The sequence below is a fragment of the Salvelinus namaycush genome, chromosome 19 (genome assembly GCF_016432855.1).
Source record: "Salvelinus namaycush isolate Seneca chromosome 19, SaNama_1.0, whole genome shotgun sequence".
NCBI classification, from domain to species: Eukaryota; Metazoa; Chordata; class Actinopteri; order Salmoniformes; family Salmonidae; genus Salvelinus; species Salvelinus namaycush.
In genome coordinates this window covers 30518984-30537331 of record NC_052325.1, presented here as the reverse complement: position 1 = coordinate 30537331, position 18348 = coordinate 30518984, and the positions used below count along the sequence as shown (strand labels likewise).

The 18348-nt window shown below is 41.8% G+C and overlaps 1 protein-coding gene across 1 annotated transcript; it reads right to left on the bottom strand.

The window, feature by feature from the left end:
- Window positions 1-946: 946 nt before the first annotated feature.
- On the bottom strand, window positions 947-17653 carry LOC120063977 (augurin-A-like; the record flags this gene model as incomplete). The annotated part of the gene is made up of 5 exons (XM_039014287.1): window positions 947-1054; window positions 5976-6014; window positions 16149-16318; window positions 16415-16462; window positions 17569-17653. Coding segments are annotated over 5 exons (450 nt in total), but the record flags the coding sequence as incomplete, so codon positions are not given.
- Between the last annotated feature and the right edge of the window lie 695 nt (window positions 17654-18348).

The window sequence follows — 18348 nt, the reverse complement described above, 5'->3', positions numbered from 1 at the left end:
GTGCCATTAAACCCCTACAACTCATCCAGAACGCCGCAGCCCGTCTGGTGTTCAACCTTCCCAAGTTCTCTCACGTCACCCCGCTCCTCCGCTCTCTCCACTGGCTTCCAGTTGAAGCTCGCATCCGCTACAAGACCATGGTGCTTGCTTACGGAGCTGTGAGGGGAACGGCACCTCCGTACCTTCAGGCTCTGATCAGGCCCTACACCCAAACAAGGGCACTGCGTTCATCCACCTCTGGCCTGCTCGCCTCCCTACCTCTGAGGAAGTACAGTTCCCGCTCAGCCCAGTCAAAACTGTTCGCTGCTCTGGCACCCCAATGGTGGAACAAACTCCCTCACGACGCCAGGACAGCGGAGTCAATCACCACCTTCCGGAGACACCTGAAACCCCACCTCTTTAAGGAATACCTAGGATAGGATAAAGTAATCCTTCTAACCCCCACCCCCCCCCCCCCCCCCCCCCCCCCTTAAAAGATTTAGATGCACTATTGTAAAGTGGCTGTTCCACTGGATATCATAAGGTGAATGCACCAATTTGTAAGTCGCTCTGGATAAGAGCGTCTGCTAAATGACTTAAATGTAAATGTAGAGGAGGAGAGGGAGGTTCATTGGGGTTAGTAGAGGAGGAGAGGGAGATTCATTGGGGTTAGTAGAAGAGGAGAAGGAGGTTCATTGGGGTTAGTAGAGGAGGAGAGAGAGGTTCATTGGGGTAGTAGAAGAGGAGGAGGTTCATTGGGGTTAGTAGAGGAGGAGAGAGAGGTTCATTGGGGTAGTAGAAGAGGAGAAGGAGGTTCATTGGGGTTAGTAGAGGAGGAGAGAGAGGTTCATTGGGGTTAGTAGAGGAGGAGAGGGAGGTTGGTTGGGGTTATGGTAGTAGGTGTTGCTGGTAGAAGGGGAGAAAAAGAGAAGTTCAGTTTGGGGAGTGAGACTGCGAGCATGTGGAGTTAGTAGTAGTCATAGTTGACGTTGGCTCCATGACGGTGTGCCCCTCTGTCTCTGGATCCGATGGGAGAGTTCTCGTCATAATGGTGCTGACGACCCTGATCATTGGACTGCGTGGTCCATCCAGTAGGACAGGTCCATCCCCAGTCTCTGGGGAGGGAAAGAACACAACGACATACAGTTGAGGTCGAAGTTTATACACTTAGGTTGGAGTCATTAAAACTAGTTTTTCAACCACTCCACAAATTTCTTGTTAACAAACTATAGTTTTGGGAAGTCGGTTAGGACATCTACTTTGTGCATGACACAAGTAATTTTTCCAACAATTGTTTACAGACAGATTATTTCAATTATAATTCACTCTATCACAATTCCAGTGGGTCACAAGTTTACATACACTAAGTTGACTGTGCCTTTAAACAGCTTGGAAAATTCCAGAAAATGATGTTATGGCTTTAGAAGCTTCTTATAGGTTAATTGACATAATTTGAGTCAATTGGAGGTGTACCTGTGGATGTATTTCAAGGCCTACCTTCAAACTCAGTGCTTGACATCATGGGAAAATCAAAAGAAATCAGCCAAGACCTCAGAAAAAAAATTGTAGACCTCCACAAGTCTGGTTCATCCTTGGGAGCAATTTCCAAACGCCTGATGTGTGGTCAGAACTGAAAAAGCGTGTGCGAGCAAGGAGGCCTACAAACCTGACTCAGTTACACCAGCTCTGTCAGGAGGAATGGGCCAAAATTCACCCAACTTATTGTTGGAAGCTTGTGGAAGGCTACCCGAAACGTTTGACCCAAGTCAAACAATTTAAAGGCAATGTTACCAAATACTAATTGAGTGTATGTAAACTTCTGACCCACTAGAAATGTGATGAAAGAAATTAAAGCTGAAATAAATCATTCTCTCTACTATTATTCTGACATTTCACATTCTTAAAATAAAGTGGTGATCCTAACTGACCTAAGACAGGGAATTTTTTACTTGGACTAAATGTAAGGAATTGTGAAAAACGGAGTTTAAATGTATTTGGTTCTAAGGTGTATGTAAACTTCCGACTTCAGCTGTAGTTAGAACGCAACCTTAGGTCAACTCAAAGGATCGTAAACATTGGAAAGGCACCAGTAATATGGTGAAAATACTCCGCCTTTTAGAGGGCAGGGTTAAGCAATTAACTTGTTTCTCATACCCATCAGATTCTTTCACATCTACTAGAGTGCTTAGTGGGTAAGACACTATGGGGTGGATTTGGGATTCAGCAGATGTTGAGGAGATGACTCGAAGAGGATGGCTGGTACAGTATGTATAGACCAACATTGTTTAAATTGCCAAGGCTGTCGGAGCCAACAGCCAGAGAGGCAAGTCCAGGGAACAGGAAATGACACATACACAGGAAGTAATTAAAGCAATCCTACCAACAGACTTACAGGAGCTGTCAACCAAGGGGCCAGGCACGGTTTCGATACTGCAGTTTAACTGACGTCTGAAAGACAATTTCTATACACGGTCACATAGAAAAGTCAGATTTGAAAATTCCTAATAAGATACTTTAGTCATCACCTTTGTGCACAACACATCCATTGAATTATTCAAATGATTGTCACTAAGGCAAATTTATTTTTCATCACTCACAGCCGAAGATATAGCCACTTTATATTAAACATGTCTGCTATGTTTTTGGATGACGTGATGATGTCGTCGCTGCTCCCTGTGCGCACTGTGTGCTAGTGTGCATGTGATGTGGCTCCAGTCTTCTCAGTGCTGTCAACTGTCTACAAAACTGAGGAGGAAACAACTTTCTCCATCATTTATTACTTTAACCTTACATCTTTTTCTCAATTCCTACCTCCCTCGCCTCAGACACCCAGGAATGTCAGGAATGTTTATTTAGAGAGCTCTGCTTATCATTTCCGGTACATTGGTCTATATACCTCACATTTCGTCATAAACGTCCCTCCTCCTCTCAGATACAATGGCAACATAGTTCACAAGTCTTCTCCTATGCATACATTGCTTATCACATCCTGCAACATGTTACACAATCTACTGCAAGCCCAAGGTTTCTCCCCTCCCTAGGTGGGGAGACTTCCTTCTCTATTATCAGTTTCACAGTGGTCACAAGTTGTCTGCCATAGTTCCTTGCCTACCAACAGTCCCTCTTTCTTATGGACAAACATTTTTCATCAGACAGGATATAATTCTGTTAGTTATATTTCTACGTTAAATGTATACATCATTTAGTCATTATTCATAAAAATCCCATAACAGGTACCAAAACATTTCTGCAGCATTGAAGGTCCCCAAGAATACAGTGGCCTCCATCATTCTTAAATAGAAGAAATTTGGAACACCAAGACTCTTCCTAGAGCTGGTCGCCCGGCTAAACTGAGCAATCGTGGGAGAAGGGCCTTGGTCAGAGAGGTGACCAAGAACCCGATGATCACTCTGACAGAGCTCCAGAGTTCCTCTGTGGAGATGGGAGAACCTTCCAGAAGGACAACCATCTCTGCAGCACTCCACCAATCAGGCCTTTATGGTAGTGTGGCCAGAATGACACATGACAGCCCACTTGGAGTTTGCCAAAAGGCACCTAAAGGACTCAGACCATGAGAAACAAGATTCTCTGGTCTGATGAAACCAAGATTGAACTCTTTGGCCTGAATGCCAAGCGTCACGTCTGGAGGAAACCTGGCACCATCCCTACGGTGAAGCATGGTGGTGGCAGCCACATACTGTGGCGATGTTATTCAGCGGCAGGGACTGGGAGACTAGTCAGGATGGAGGAAGAACCCAATCGAACATCTCTGGAGAGCCCTGAAAATAGCTGAGCAGCGACGCTCCCCATCCAATCTGACAGAGTTTGAGAGGATCTGCAGAGAAGAATGACCATTGTGTCGCCGGCAAACTTAACTTCTCTGGGATATGTGGGACGGTAGCATCCCACTTGGCCAAAAGCCAGAAAAAATGTAGCGCGCCAAATTCAAATATATTACTATAAAAATCAATCTTTCATGAAATCACACATGAAAGACACCAAATTAAAGCTACACATGTTGTGAATCCAGCCAACATGTCTGATTTCAAAAAGGATTTACGGCGAAAGCACACCAAACGATTATATTAGCTCAGTACATAGCCACAGAAAAACACAGCCATTTTCCCAGCAAAAGATAGTAGTCACAAAAAGCAGAAATAGAGATAAAATGAATCACTAACCTTTGATGATCTTCATCAGATGACACTCATAGGACTTCATGTTACACAATACATTTATGTTTTGTTCAATAATGTGCATATTTATATCCACAAATCTCTGTTTACATTGGCGCCATGTTCAGAAATGCCTCCAAAATATCCAGAGAAATTGCAGAGAGCCACGTCAAATAACAGAAATACTCATCATAAACTTTGATGAAAGATACATGTTTTACATATAATTAAAGATACACTTGTTCTTAATGCAACTGCTGTGTCAGATTTCAAAAAAACTTTACGTAAAAAGCACACAATGCAATAATCTGAGACGGCGCTCAGATTTAACAACATAACTCCGCCATGTTGGAGTCAACAGAAATACGAAATTACATCATAAATATTCCCTTACCTTTGCATTCTGATGAAGATCATCACTCCCAGGAATCCTAGTTCCACAATAAATCGCTGTTTTGTTCGATAATGTCCATTACTTATGTCTAAGTAGCTACTTTTGCTTGCATGTTTAGTGCACATGTCCAAACGCTCGCGCAAATGCAGGCGACCTCGGACGAAAACTTCAAAAAGTTATATAACAGGTCGAATAAACTGGTCAAACTAAGTAGATAATCAATCTTCAGGATGTTGTTATCATATATATCCAATAACGTTCCAACCGGAGCATTCCTTCATGTCTGTAGAAGTTATGGAATGCAAGGCGATATCATGAGGAAAGCGCATAACCAGGAACTGACAATCTGCCAGACCACTGACTCATTCCCCTCCCATCCGGCCCCACAACACAGCATAAGCTTCATTCCACGTTCCACGTGTTCAACCTTCCCAAGTTCTCTCACGTCACCCCGCTCCTCCGCTCTCTCCACTGGCTTCCAGTTGAAGCTCGCATCCGCTACAAGACCATGGTGCTTGCTTACGGAGCTGTGAGGGGAACGGCACCTCCGTACCTTCAGGCTCTGATCAGGCCCTACACCCAAACAAGGGCACTGCGTTCATCCACCTCTGGCCTGCTCGCCTCCCTACCTCTGAGGAAGTACAGTTCCCGCTCAGCCCAGTCAAAACTGTTCGCTGCTCTGGCACCCCAATGGTGGAACAAACTCCCTCACGACGCCAGGACAGCGGAGTCAATCACCACCTTCCGGAGACACCTGAAACCCCACCTCTTTAAGGAATACCTAGGATAGGATAAAGTAATCCTTCTAACCCCCCCCCCCCCCCCCCCCCCCCCCTTAAAAGATTTAGATGCACTATTGTAAAGTGGCTGTTCCACTGGATATCATAAGGTGAATGCACCAATTTGTAAGTCGCTCTGGATAAGAGCGTCTGCTAAATGACTTAAATGTAAATGTAAATGTAGAGGAGGAGAGGGAGGTTCATTGGGGTTAGTAGAGGAGGAGAGGGAGATTCATTGGGGTTAGTAGAAGAGGAGAAGGAGGTTCATTGGGGTTAGTAGAGGAGGAGAGAGAGGTTCATTGGGGTAGTAGAAGAGGAGGAGGTTCATTGGGGTTAGTAGAGGAGGAGAGAGAGGTTCATTGGGGTAGTAGAAGAGGAGAAGGAGGTTCATTGGGGTTAGTAGAGGAGGAGAGAGAGGTTCATTGGGGTTAGTAGAGGAGGAGAGGGAGGTTGGTTGGGGTTATGGTAGTAGGTGTTGCTGGTAGAAGGGGAGAAAAAGAGAAGTTCAGTTTGGGGAGTGAGACTGCGAGCATGTGGAGTTAGTAGTAGTCATAGTTGACGTTGGCTCCATGACGGTGTGCCCCTCTGTCTCTGGATCCGATGGGAGAGTTCTCGTCATAATGGTGCTGACGACCCTGATCATTGGACTGCGTGGTCCATCCAGTAGGACAGGTCCATCCCCAGTCTCTGGGGAGGGAAAGAACACAACGACATACAGTTGAGGTCGAAGTTTATACACTTAGGTTGGAGTCATTAAAACTAGTTTTTCAACCACTCCACAAATTTCTTGTTAACAAACTATAGTTTTGGGAAGTCGGTTAGGACATCTACTTTGTGCATGACACAAGTAATTTTTCCAACAATTGTTTACAGACAGATTATTTCAATTATAATTCACTCTATCACAATTCCAGTGGGTCACAAGTTTACATACACTAAGTTGACTGTGCCTTTAAACAGCTTGGAAAATTCCAGAAAATGATGTTATGGCTTTAGAAGCTTCTTATAGGTTAATTGACATAATTTGAGTCAATTGGAGGTGTACCTGTGGATGTATTTCAAGGCCTACCTTCAAACTCAGTGCTTGACATCATGGGAAAATCAAAAGAAATCAGCCAAGACCTCAGAAAAAAAATTGTAGACCTCCACAAGTCTGGTTCATCCTTGGGAGCAATTTCCAAACGCCTGATGTGTGGTCAGAACTGAAAAAGCGTGTGCGAGCAAGGAGGCCTACAAACCTGACTCAGTTACACCAGCTCTGTCAGGAGGAATGGGCCAAAATTCACCCAACTTATTGTTGGAAGCTTGTGGAAGGCTACCCGAAACGTTTGACCCAAGTCAAACAATTTAAAGGCAATGTTACCAAATACTAATTGAGTGTATGTAAACTTCTGACCCACTAGAAATGTGATGAAAGAAATTAAAGCTGAAATAAATCATTCTCTCTACTATTATTCTGACATTTCACATTCTTAAAATAAAGTGGTGATCCTAACTGACCTAAGACAGGGAATTTTTTACTTGGACTAAATGTAAGGAATTGTGAAAAACGGAGTTTAAATGTATTTGGTTCTAAGGTGTATGTAAACTTCCGACTTCAGCTGTAGTTAGAACGCAACCTTAGGTCAACTCAAAGGATCGTAAACATTGGAAAGGCACCAGTAATATGGTGAAAATACTCCGCCTTTTAGAGGGCAGGGTTAAGCAATTAACTTGTTTCTCATACCCATCAGATTCTTTCACATCTACTAGAGTGCTTAGTGGGTAAGACACTATGGGGTGGATTTGGGATTCAGCAGATGTTGAGGAGATGACTCGAAGAGGATGGCTGGTACAGTATGTATAGACCAACATTGTTTAAATTGCCAAGGCTGTCGGAGCCAACAGCCAGAGAGGCAAGTCCAGGGAACAGGAAATGACACATACACAGGAAGTAATTAAAGCAATCCTACCAACAGACTTACAGGAGCTGTCAACCAAGGGGCCAGGCACGGTTTCGATACTGCAGTTTAACTGACGTCTGAAAGACAATTTCTATACACGGTCACATAGAAAAGTCAGATTTGAAAATTCCTAATAAGATACTTTAGTCATCACCTTTGTGCACAACACATCCATTGAATTATTCAAATGATTGTCACTAAGGCAAATTTATTTTTCATCACTCACAGCCGAAGATATAGCCACTTTATATTAAACATGTCTGCTATGTTTTTGGATGACGTGATGATGTCGTCGCTGCTCCCTGTGCGCACTGTGTGCTAGTGTGCATGTGATGTGGCTCCAGTCTTCTCAGTGCTGTCAACTGTCTACAAAACTGAGGAGGAAACAACTTTCTCCATCATTTATTACTTTAACCTTACATCTTTTTCTCAATTCCTACCTCCCTCGCCTCAGACACCCAGGAATGTCAGGAATGTTTATTTAGAGAGCTCTGCTTATCATTTCCGGTACATTGGTCTATATACCTCACATTTCGTCATAAACGTCCCTCCTCCTCTCAGATACAATGGCAACATAGTTCACAAGTCTTCTCCTATGCATACATTGCTTATCACATCCTGCAACATGTTACACAATCTACTGCAAGCCCAAGGTTTCTCCCCTCCCTAGGTGGGGAGACTTCCTTCTCTATTATCAGTTTCACAGTGGTCACAAGTTGTCTGCCATAGTTCCTTGCCTACCAACAGTCCCTCTTTCTTATGGACAAACATTTTTCATCAGACAGGATATAATTCTGTTAGTTATATTTCTACGTTAAATGTATACATCATTTAGTCATTATTCATAAAAATCCCATAACAGGTACCAAAACATTTCTGCAGCATTGAAGGTCCCCAAGAATACAGTGGCCTCCATCATTCTTAAATAGAAGAAATTTGGAACACCAAGACTCTTCCTAGAGCTGGTCGCCCGGCTAAACTGAGCAATCGTGGGAGAAGGGCCTTGGTCAGAGAGGTGACCAAGAACCCGATGATCACTCTGACAGAGCTCCAGAGTTCCTCTGTGGAGATGGGAGAACCTTCCAGAAGGACAACCATCTCTGCAGCACTCCACCAATCAGGCCTTTATGGTAGTGTGGCCAGAATGACACATGACAGCCCACTTGGAGTTTGCCAAAAGGCACCTAAAGGACTCAGACCATGAGAAACAAGATTCTCTGGTCTGATGAAACCAAGATTGAACTCTTTGGCCTGAATGCCAAGCGTCACGTCTGGAGGAAACCTGGCACCATCCCTACGGTGAAGCATGGTGGTGGCAGCCACATACTGTGGCGATGTTATTCAGCGGCAGGGACTGGGAGACTAGTCAGGATGGAGGAAGAACCCAATCGAACATCTCTGGAGAGCCCTGAAAATAGCTGAGCAGCGACGCTCCCCATCCAATCTGACAGAGTTTGAGAGGATCTGCAGAGAAGAATGACCATTGTGTCGCCGGCAAACTTAACTTCTCTGGGATATGTGGGACGGTAGCATCCCACTTGGCCAAAAGCCAGAAAAAATGTAGCGCGCCAAATTCAAATATATTACTATAAAAATCAATCTTTCATGAAATCACACATGAAAGACACCAAATTAAAGCTACACATGTTGTGAATCCAGCCAACATGTCTGATTTCAAAAAGGATTTACGGCGAAAGCACACCAAACGATTATATTAGCTCAGTACATAGCCACAGAAAAACACAGCCATTTTCCCAGCAAAAGATAGTAGTCACAAAAAGCAGAAATAGAGATAAAATGAATCACTAACCTTTGATGATCTTCATCAGATGACACTCATAGGACTTCATGTTACACAATACATTTATGTTTTGTTCAATAATGTGCATATTTATATCCACAAATCTCTGTTTACATTGGCGCCATGTTCAGAAATGCCTCCAAAATATCCAGAGAAATTGCAGAGAGCCACGTCAAATAACAGAAATACTCATCATAAACTTTGATGAAAGATACATGTTTTACATATAATTAAAGATACACTTGTTCTTAATGCAACTGCTGTGTCAGATTTCAAAAAAACTTTACGTAAAAAGCACACAATGCAATAATCTGAGACGGCGCTCAGATTTAACAACATAACTCCGCCATGTTGGAGTCAACAGAAATACGAAATTACATCATAAATATTCCCTTACCTTTGCATTCTGATGAAGATCATCACTCCCAGGAATCCTAGTTCCACAATAAATCGCTGTTTTGTTCGATAATGTCCATTACTTATGTCTAAGTAGCTACTTTTGCTTGCATGTTTAGTGCACATGTCCAAACGCTCGCGCAAATGCAGGCGACCTCGGACGAAAACTTCAAAAAGTTATATAACAGGTCGAATAAACTGGTCAAACTAAGTAGATAATCAATCTTCAGGATGTTGTTATCATATATATCCAATAACGTTCCAACCGGAGCATTCCTTCATGTCTGTAGAAGTTATGGAATGCAAGGCGATATCATGAGGAAAGCGCATGACCAGGAACTGACAATCTGCCAGACCACTGACTCATTCCCCTCCCATCCGGCCCCACAACACAGCATAAGCTTCATTCCACGTTCTACAGACTGTTGACATCTGGTGGAAGGCGTAGGAAGTGCAAACAGATCCATATCTTACAGGGAATTGAATCGGCGATGAGTTGAACATTGACCAGTCTCAGAATTCTCACTTCCTGTTTGGATTTTTTCTCAGGTTTTTGCCTGCCATATGAGTTCTGTTATACTCACAGACATCATTCAAACAGTTTTAGAAACTTCAGAGTGTTTTATATCCAATATTAATAATAATATGCATATATTAGCATCTGGGACAGAGTAGGAGGCAGTTCACTCTGGGCACGCAATTCATCCAAAAGTGAAAATGCTGCCCCCTATCATAAAGAAGTTAATGATGGTGTTGGAGTCGTGATTGCAGCAGAGATTTTGCGCCAGCCTGTCACTTCTTGGTCAAAAGCACTCAATGGTCTCAGCATTCAAACTTTTATGTTTAGTGTGGTATAGCGTGATATAAGCATAATTCAATATAATTCCAATGCAAGAACCCAAATGACGCCCCTGGCTACATATCAGTATGTTTCATCATAGAAATAGATACATTCTATTATGGTTTTTTTGGGAGGCTATTGGTTTTCGTGGTTGTTAACCTGTCTGGCTCCGGCGTTCCGCTAGCGGAACTCCTCCCACATTCCACTGAAAAGGCAGAGCGCGAAATTCAAAAGATATTTTTTTGAAATATTTAACTTTCACACATTAACAAGTCCAATACAGCAAATGAAAGATACACATCTTGTGAATCCAGTCAACATGTCCGATTTTTTAAATGTTTTACAGCGAAAACACCACATATATTTATGTTAGCTCACCACCAAATACAAAAAAGGACAGACATTTTTCACAGCACAGGTAGCATGCACAAAGCCAACCTAACTAACCAAGAACCAACCAAACTAACCAAGAAACAACTTCAGATGACAGTCTTATAACATGTTATACAATAAATCTATGTTTTGTTCGAAAAATTTGCATATTTGAGGTATAAATCAGTTTTACATTGCAGCTACCATCACAGCTACCGTCAGAAATAGCACCGAAGCAGCCAGAGTAATTACAGACACCAACGTCAAATACCTAAATACTCATCATAAAACATTTCTGAAAAATCGATGGTGTACAGCAAATTAAAGACAAACATCTTGTGAATCCAGCCAATATTTCCGATTTTTTAAGTGTTTTACAGCGAAAACACAATATAGCATTATATTAGCTTACTACAATAGCCTACCACACTACCGCATTCATTCATCAAGGCACGTTAGCGATAGCAATAGGCACGTTAGCGATAGGGAATAAACCAGCAAAAGATATTAATTTTCACTAACCTTCATAAACCTTCATCAGATGACAGTCCTATAACATCAGGTTATACATACACTTATGTTTTGTTCGAAAATGTGCATATTTAGAGCTGAAATCAGTGGTTATACATTGTGCTAACGTAGCATCTTTTTCCCAGAATGTGCGGATATTTTTACGACACTAAACTATTCTGACCAAATAACTATTCATAAACGTTACTAGAAAATACATGTTGTATAGGAAATGATAGATACACTAGTTCTTAATGCAATCGCCGTGTTAGAATTCTAAAAATAACTTCATTACGACATACAGCTTAGTTATAGCGAGAGAGTACCCAAAATCTGGGCGCAAACGACTATTTCACATGTTCGACAGATATATGAAATAGCATCATAAAATGGGTCCTACTTTTGATGATCTTTCATCAGAATGTTGTACAAGGGGTCCTTTGTCCAGAACAATCGTTGTTTGGATTTAGAATGTCCTCTTCTCCAGTCAATTAGCACGGAAAGCTAGCAAAGTAGCGCGAAGCTCTCCTTCCTGAACAAAGGCACACAACGCAACACGCCTAACGTCCCGAATAAATTTCAATAATCTAATAAAACTATATTGAAAAAACATACTTTACGATGATATTGTCACATGTATCAAATCAAAGCCGGAGATATTAGTCGTCTATAACGGCAGCTTTTCAGAAGGCAAAACCAGGTCCCTTCACGCGCTCTCCAGAAAACAGGAAACTGGTGACACGTCATGCCGAGAGCTTTTATTCGACCCCAGATCAAGTTATACACTCCATTTCTTCTCTCACTGCCTGTCGACATCTAGTGGAAGACGTATGAAGTGCATGTATACTGATATATATCAAGGACATTTATAGGCAGGCCCTAGAACAGAGCATCGATTTCAGATTTTCCACTTCCTGTCAGGAAGTTTGCTCCAACTAGAGTTCTGTTTTACTCACAGATATAATTCAAACGGTTTTAGAAACTAGAGAGTGTTTTCTATCCAATAGTAATAATAATATGCATATTGTACGAGCAAGAATTGAGTACGAGGCCGTTTAAATTGGGCACGATTTTCCCCCAAAGTGAGAGCGCCCTCTGTCCTCAACAGGTTAATGGAACTGTACGTACTGGAAACGTGATTATAGGCTGGAATTGCTTAATTGATTACGTGGGTCAAATTTGATCCACAGAAGTGTATTGTGCCATATCACAAGGTGTTGTTGAGCAGCATGGTTTTCCATGTTTGAAGCAGGCCCATGGGCCTGTTTATATGGCAAGATGGCTATGCATGGCTGCATCTCACTGTAGCAGGCTGTAGGCTATGTTTTGGTTATTTGGATCTCTGTTCGCCTTTTGTTTACTGCGTCTGTTTACTGTTAATGTATCTAGCCTAAATATAGATTGTGTCATGCCTTTATCGATCTGATATTGTGTTTACTAGGCCTACTGGGTACCGCTGTTTTGTTCTGTTCTCATTCATTTGTTCGCATTCGCAGTTGTGTCAGTATTCTAAGCCAATCTACTACTCAGCATTTTTGTTTGCATGCATGAATAACTAGGCTACCACTTTCAGCATTTAGTTTGCATCATTTTGGTAAGATGGCTGTGTGTACGGAGGCATTCACATAGGATGTTTGTAATAGGTGAATTACCGTATCTTGAATCCTATATTCATTACCAAAATGGCCATGTTTTAGTCTGTAGGGCGCTGTCCATTGTGCTGATACAGTGCAGCGGAAATAGGCTACATATTTCGCGCCAACCTGTCACTTCAAAGGCACTCAATGGACTTGGAGTCTCTGCATTTTAACTATGTTGTATTGTGGTATAGTGTGATATAAGCATAATTCAATATAATTCCAATGCAAGAACCCCCCCAAAAATGTAAACTGCCCCCTTAGTCACTTTATCCTGGCGCCGGGACTGTCTACATCCATGGCAAAATGTATGGAATTACAGGAAATTAACTTCAAAACAACAAAAATTCTAACTGCCATCAAGAGGAGGGCCACTAAAATGTTTTGCAGAGAGGTGGGGGGGCCCCCATCTGAATATCGCTTAGGGCCCTCATATTGAATTATGCTCTCATTTCTCCCACTCAGTCTTTTTCTCTGACTTGTTTTTGCCAAAGCTTTTCTCCTTGGTCCTGGTGTTTCTTAACTTCTCTAGGGTAGGGGGCAGCATTTTCACTTTTGGATGAAAAACATACCCAAATTCAACTGCCAGTTATTCATCGCCAGGAGATAAGATATGCATATTATTAGTGGATTTGGATAGAAAACACTCTGAAGTTTCTAAAACTGTTTGAATCATGTCTGTGAGTATAACAGAACTTATTTAGCAGGCGAAACCCAGAGGACAAACCATTCAGATTTTTTTTTTTTGAGGTCACTGTCTTTTCAATGAGCTTTCATTGGGAAACCAAATTTCTAAGCAACTTGCTTGCAGTTCCTACGGCTTCCACTGGATGTCAACAGTTGTGAGAAATAGGTTGAGGTTATTCCTTTGTGTAATGAAGAAATACGGCCATCTTGAAGTCGAGGCACTCCTGGTGTCCTGGACATGCGTTTCAATCAAACAGAAGGCATGCTACATATCGTTTTAATCCTGTATTGAACACATATCACCCCGTCTTCAAGTTTATTGATTATTAACCTGTTTGGGCTGCAGGGGCAGTATTGAGTAGCCGGATAAAAGGTGCCCATTTCAAACGGCCTCGTACTCAATTCTTGCTCGTACAATATGCATATTATTATTACTATTGGATAGAAAACACTCTCTAGTTTCTAAAACCGTTTGAATTATATCTGTGAGTAAAACAGAACTCATTTTGCAGCAAACTTCCTGACAGGAAGTGGAAAATCTGAAATCGATGCTCTCTTCTAGGGGCTGCCTATTAAAGTCCTTGAGATGTATTAGTTTAGATGCACTTCATACGTCTTCCACTAGATGTCGACAAGGAGTGAGAGAAGAAATGAAATGTATAACTTGATCTGTGCTCGTATAATTGCTCTTTCTATGACGTGTCACCAGTTTCCTGTTTTCTGGAGAGCGCGTCATGGGACCTGGATTTGCCTTCTGATAAGCTGACGTTATGGATGACTAATATCTCCGGCTTTGATTTTATTTGATACATGTGACCATATCATCGTAAAGTATGTTTTTTCAATATAGTTTAATCAGATTATTGAAATTTTTTCGGGAGTTTTGCCGTGTTCCGTTCTCTTCAGTTTGTTGACATGGAGAGATTCGTGCCACTTGGCTAGTGTGCTTGCTAAATCGAGAGGGAAAGAGGCCGTTCTAAATCCAAACAACGATTGTTCTTGACAAAGGACCCCTTGTCCAACATTCTGATGAAAGATCAGCAAAAGTAGGAAACATTTTATGATGCTATTTCATATATCTGTCGTACATGTGAACTAGTCGTCGGCGCCCAGCATTTGGGTACTCTATCTATACCCAACGCTGTATGTCGTAATGAAGTTATTTTTAGAATTCTAACACGGCAATTTCATTAAGAACTAATGGATCTATCATTTCCTATACAACATGTATTTTTTAGTTATGTTTATGAATAGCTATTTGGTCAGAATATGTGTGTCAGAAAAAGTGTCAGAAAAATATCCGGACGTTGTGGGAAAAAGTAGCTACGATAGCACAATGTATAACCACTGATTTCAGCTCTAAATACGCACATTTTCAAACAAAACATAAGTGTATGTATAACCTGATGTTATAGGACTGTCATCTGATGAAGAATATCAAGGTTAGTCAAAAATTATATATCTTTTACTGGTTTGTTACGATCGCTAACCTTTGCTACTGGGAAATGGCTTGTGTTTCTGGCTATTGTGGTAAGCTAATATAACGCTATATTGTGTTTTCGCTGTAAAACACTTAATAAATCGGAAATATTGGCTGGATTCACAAGATGCCTGTCTTTCATTTGCTGTACACTATGTATTTTTCAGAAATGTTTTATGATGAGTAATTAGGTATTTGACGTTGGTGTCTGTAATTATTATGGCTGCTTTCGGTGCAATTTCTGATTGTAGCTGCAATGTAAACTATGATTTATACCTGAAATATGCACATTTTTCGAACAAAACATCGATTTATTGTATAACATGTTATAAGACTGTCATCTGATGAAGTTGTTTCTTGGTTAGTTTGGTTGGTTCTTGGTTAGTTAGGTTGGCTTTGTGCATGCTACCTGTGCTGTGAAAAATGTCTGTCCTTTTTTGTATTTGGTGGTGAGCTAACATAAATATACGTGCTGTTTTCGCTGTAAAACATTTTAAAAATCGGACATGTTGGCTGGATTCACAAGATGTGTACCTTTCATTTGCTGTATTGGACTTGTTAATGTGTGAAAGTTAAATATTTAAAAAATATATATTTTGAATTTCGCGCCCTGCACTTGAGCTGGCTGTTGTCATATTGTGGGCGGCCTCGGGCTTGCAGCCAGAAGAAGTTAACGTTAAAAAATACTTAAAGTTGTATTACATAAGTACTTTGACATTTTTTGGCAAAGTTTACAGGTAACCTTTGTGTGTATGCGCGTGCATGTGTGTGTGTGTTCAAGGTGTTTCAGGCCCAGTGATGTCCATAGTGTTAGAGGATAATTATCTCTCCTTTGAAAAGAGTCTCTGTTTCCTGCTGTGACAGAACCATCCTTCTGCTCTTATCTAGTCTGATAACGATTATGAATTAGGCTGGGGATTATCCCTTCCTCCCTTCCTCTATCTATCATGCTAAAGGATTTTTTTACCCTGTCCCATACTGTATCTAGCGCCAGGAGTTTTTCCAACCTTGAGACCTGACCAGGATAACCTCCCTGTCATGGCTATAGCCTATGACAATGGCCCATAGTAGGGCCTATAGTTTTTCCTAGTCAGGTCCCAGGGACAGAATAAACTCAGAGCCCTACCCCATCCAACCCTCCTGTCCCCACTCACCGTCTCATCAAAGCCCATGTACATGAACTGCATGATCCACTGCTGCACGTCTGGCCTGCTGCGGTCCCAGATGTTCCTCTTGGGCCTTCGTAGCTTGGCCAGCAACTCTTTGGCCTTGGCGGGAGCGACTGCCACTCCAGACTTAGAGGGAGTGCTACTGTTACCCACCACTGGGGAGAGGCGGAGAGGAGACATGTAAAGGGAGTAGAATGTAAAGTATGCACAGTGTATAATGTGTGTATGTAAAAGATTTCTGCGAATATTACCATTTATTTTCTTCAGGATCTTGTGCAAGCTGCTCTCACTGAAAACATCTGATAAAGCTAGTCATTAGCGGCAGGTAGCCTAGTGGTTAGAGTGTTGGGCAAGTAACTGAAAGGTTGCTAGATCAAATCCCCAAGCTGACAAGGTAAAAATCTGTAGTTCTGCCCCTGAACAAGCCAGTTAACCCACTGTTCCTAGGCTGTCAATGTAAAGAAGAATTTGTTCTTAACTGACTTGCCTAGTTAAATAAAGGTTAAATCAAATAAATTAGGACACTTAGGGAGGTGTTTGTGATTATTGAGTTCGTTTGTGGTTTGATAAAGCACAACAAATTCAATAGAGGCTTAACAGAAACAGCCAGAGATTGGGCACATGGTTGAGGTTATAGGAAATGATTTGCAGGTGTTTTGCACCAATCTAAGTTACTAATGAGCACTGAACATCAACAGAGCAATTTCCCAGCTGAACTTTTCTCATCAGCCCAGCAGTTCTTTCACATTTAACAATGAGTCAGACATCCCACTGAGAGATCTGCCTTGTCAGCTATCTCATTCTCCCTCCTGTTTCTTCCTCCCTCTCACTCTTTCTTTCCCTACCTCTCTCTGACACTTCCCCCTCTTTCTCTCTTCTTCCCTCCCACTGCAACCCTTCTTGCAAAATGGTGGTATAGAGAGCTAGAAAATACTTTTGAGATGAAAGGGATTATTAGAATCACCATGGGTAGTTATTCTTCAGTAACACATGACATATACAATAGAATCTACATTTCACTTATCTCCCAAGTCTGTTTTCAGCTGTCTGCCATGCTCGTCCCTTTCTCACACACGAGAAAGAAACTCCTTATGCATTCAAGCACTATGTGAAATAATTCATCACTTTCCCTAAGTAACCCAGATACCTGATAAAACTTCCTAAAACATATCATCAACCTTCAAACTTGAGGTTCTTCACTATATTAATTAACACTTCAGTGTAGCAGATGTTACTGCAGAGGTTGTGTTCATCTATGTTCTGTTCCCTTCTGTATGCATTATCTAGTGAAGTAGAAGGTGTGGGGGGACAGAGCGAGACAGAAGGATAGTTGAAAGAAAGACTTGAATAAGAAGAGAGCTAGAGAGAGAGGGAGACAAAAAAAAGAGAGAAAGAGTTATCTCACCTGTGAGGGCCAGGAGTGTGAGCAGAGCAGTGAGCTCCACCAGCCTCCGATAAAGCCGCTGAGAAGCAATGAAGTCGCGATCGAATGTCGTTTACCCGAAAATCCAACCCATAGAAACGGGCCTGTCTGAAGTAAAAGTTTAAAAAAAATCTTCTCTCAATCGAATGTTCATGTGTGCCTGGGGTACTTTTCCATCCAGGAAGTACAGTAGCAGCAGTGAGAGAGAGAGAGGAATGTTAACTGTATAAATGTTGTCCTCCCAACACAGTTTATACCAAAGGTGAACTTTCAAACCTGAGCCAATGATAAACCTCTGATCCTTGATGTGTGGCACATGGTAAATTGATTTCAGCCATATGGCTGAGGACGTTTCATATCCCCATCACTAAGAACAGTCCATCGATTTGACAGAACTGACAGGTGATAGCTGAATTAAAATTAAGACTGTAGTGGTGGAATGAGTGAGGGAACTGCACTGTGGAAGTGAGTCTGACTGTTAGAGCTGAAATCAATCAGTAGCGTGAAGATCAGTGTTATAGCGTGATTTATACCATTCTACAATGCAGATCTTCTGTGCTGCAGATTGAATCCAGCCCCTAGGGTTGTATTGATAGGTAGCCTACCTGGGGAAGCTGTCTTTGAGCCTCTCAGGCTGCATTTACACAGGCAGCCCAATTCTGTTCTTTTTTTCAGCTCTTTTGCCTATAATTGGGCGAAATATCAGAATTGTGCTGCCTACGTAAATGTAGCCAGAAAGAGAGAGGATGTGACGTGATTGAA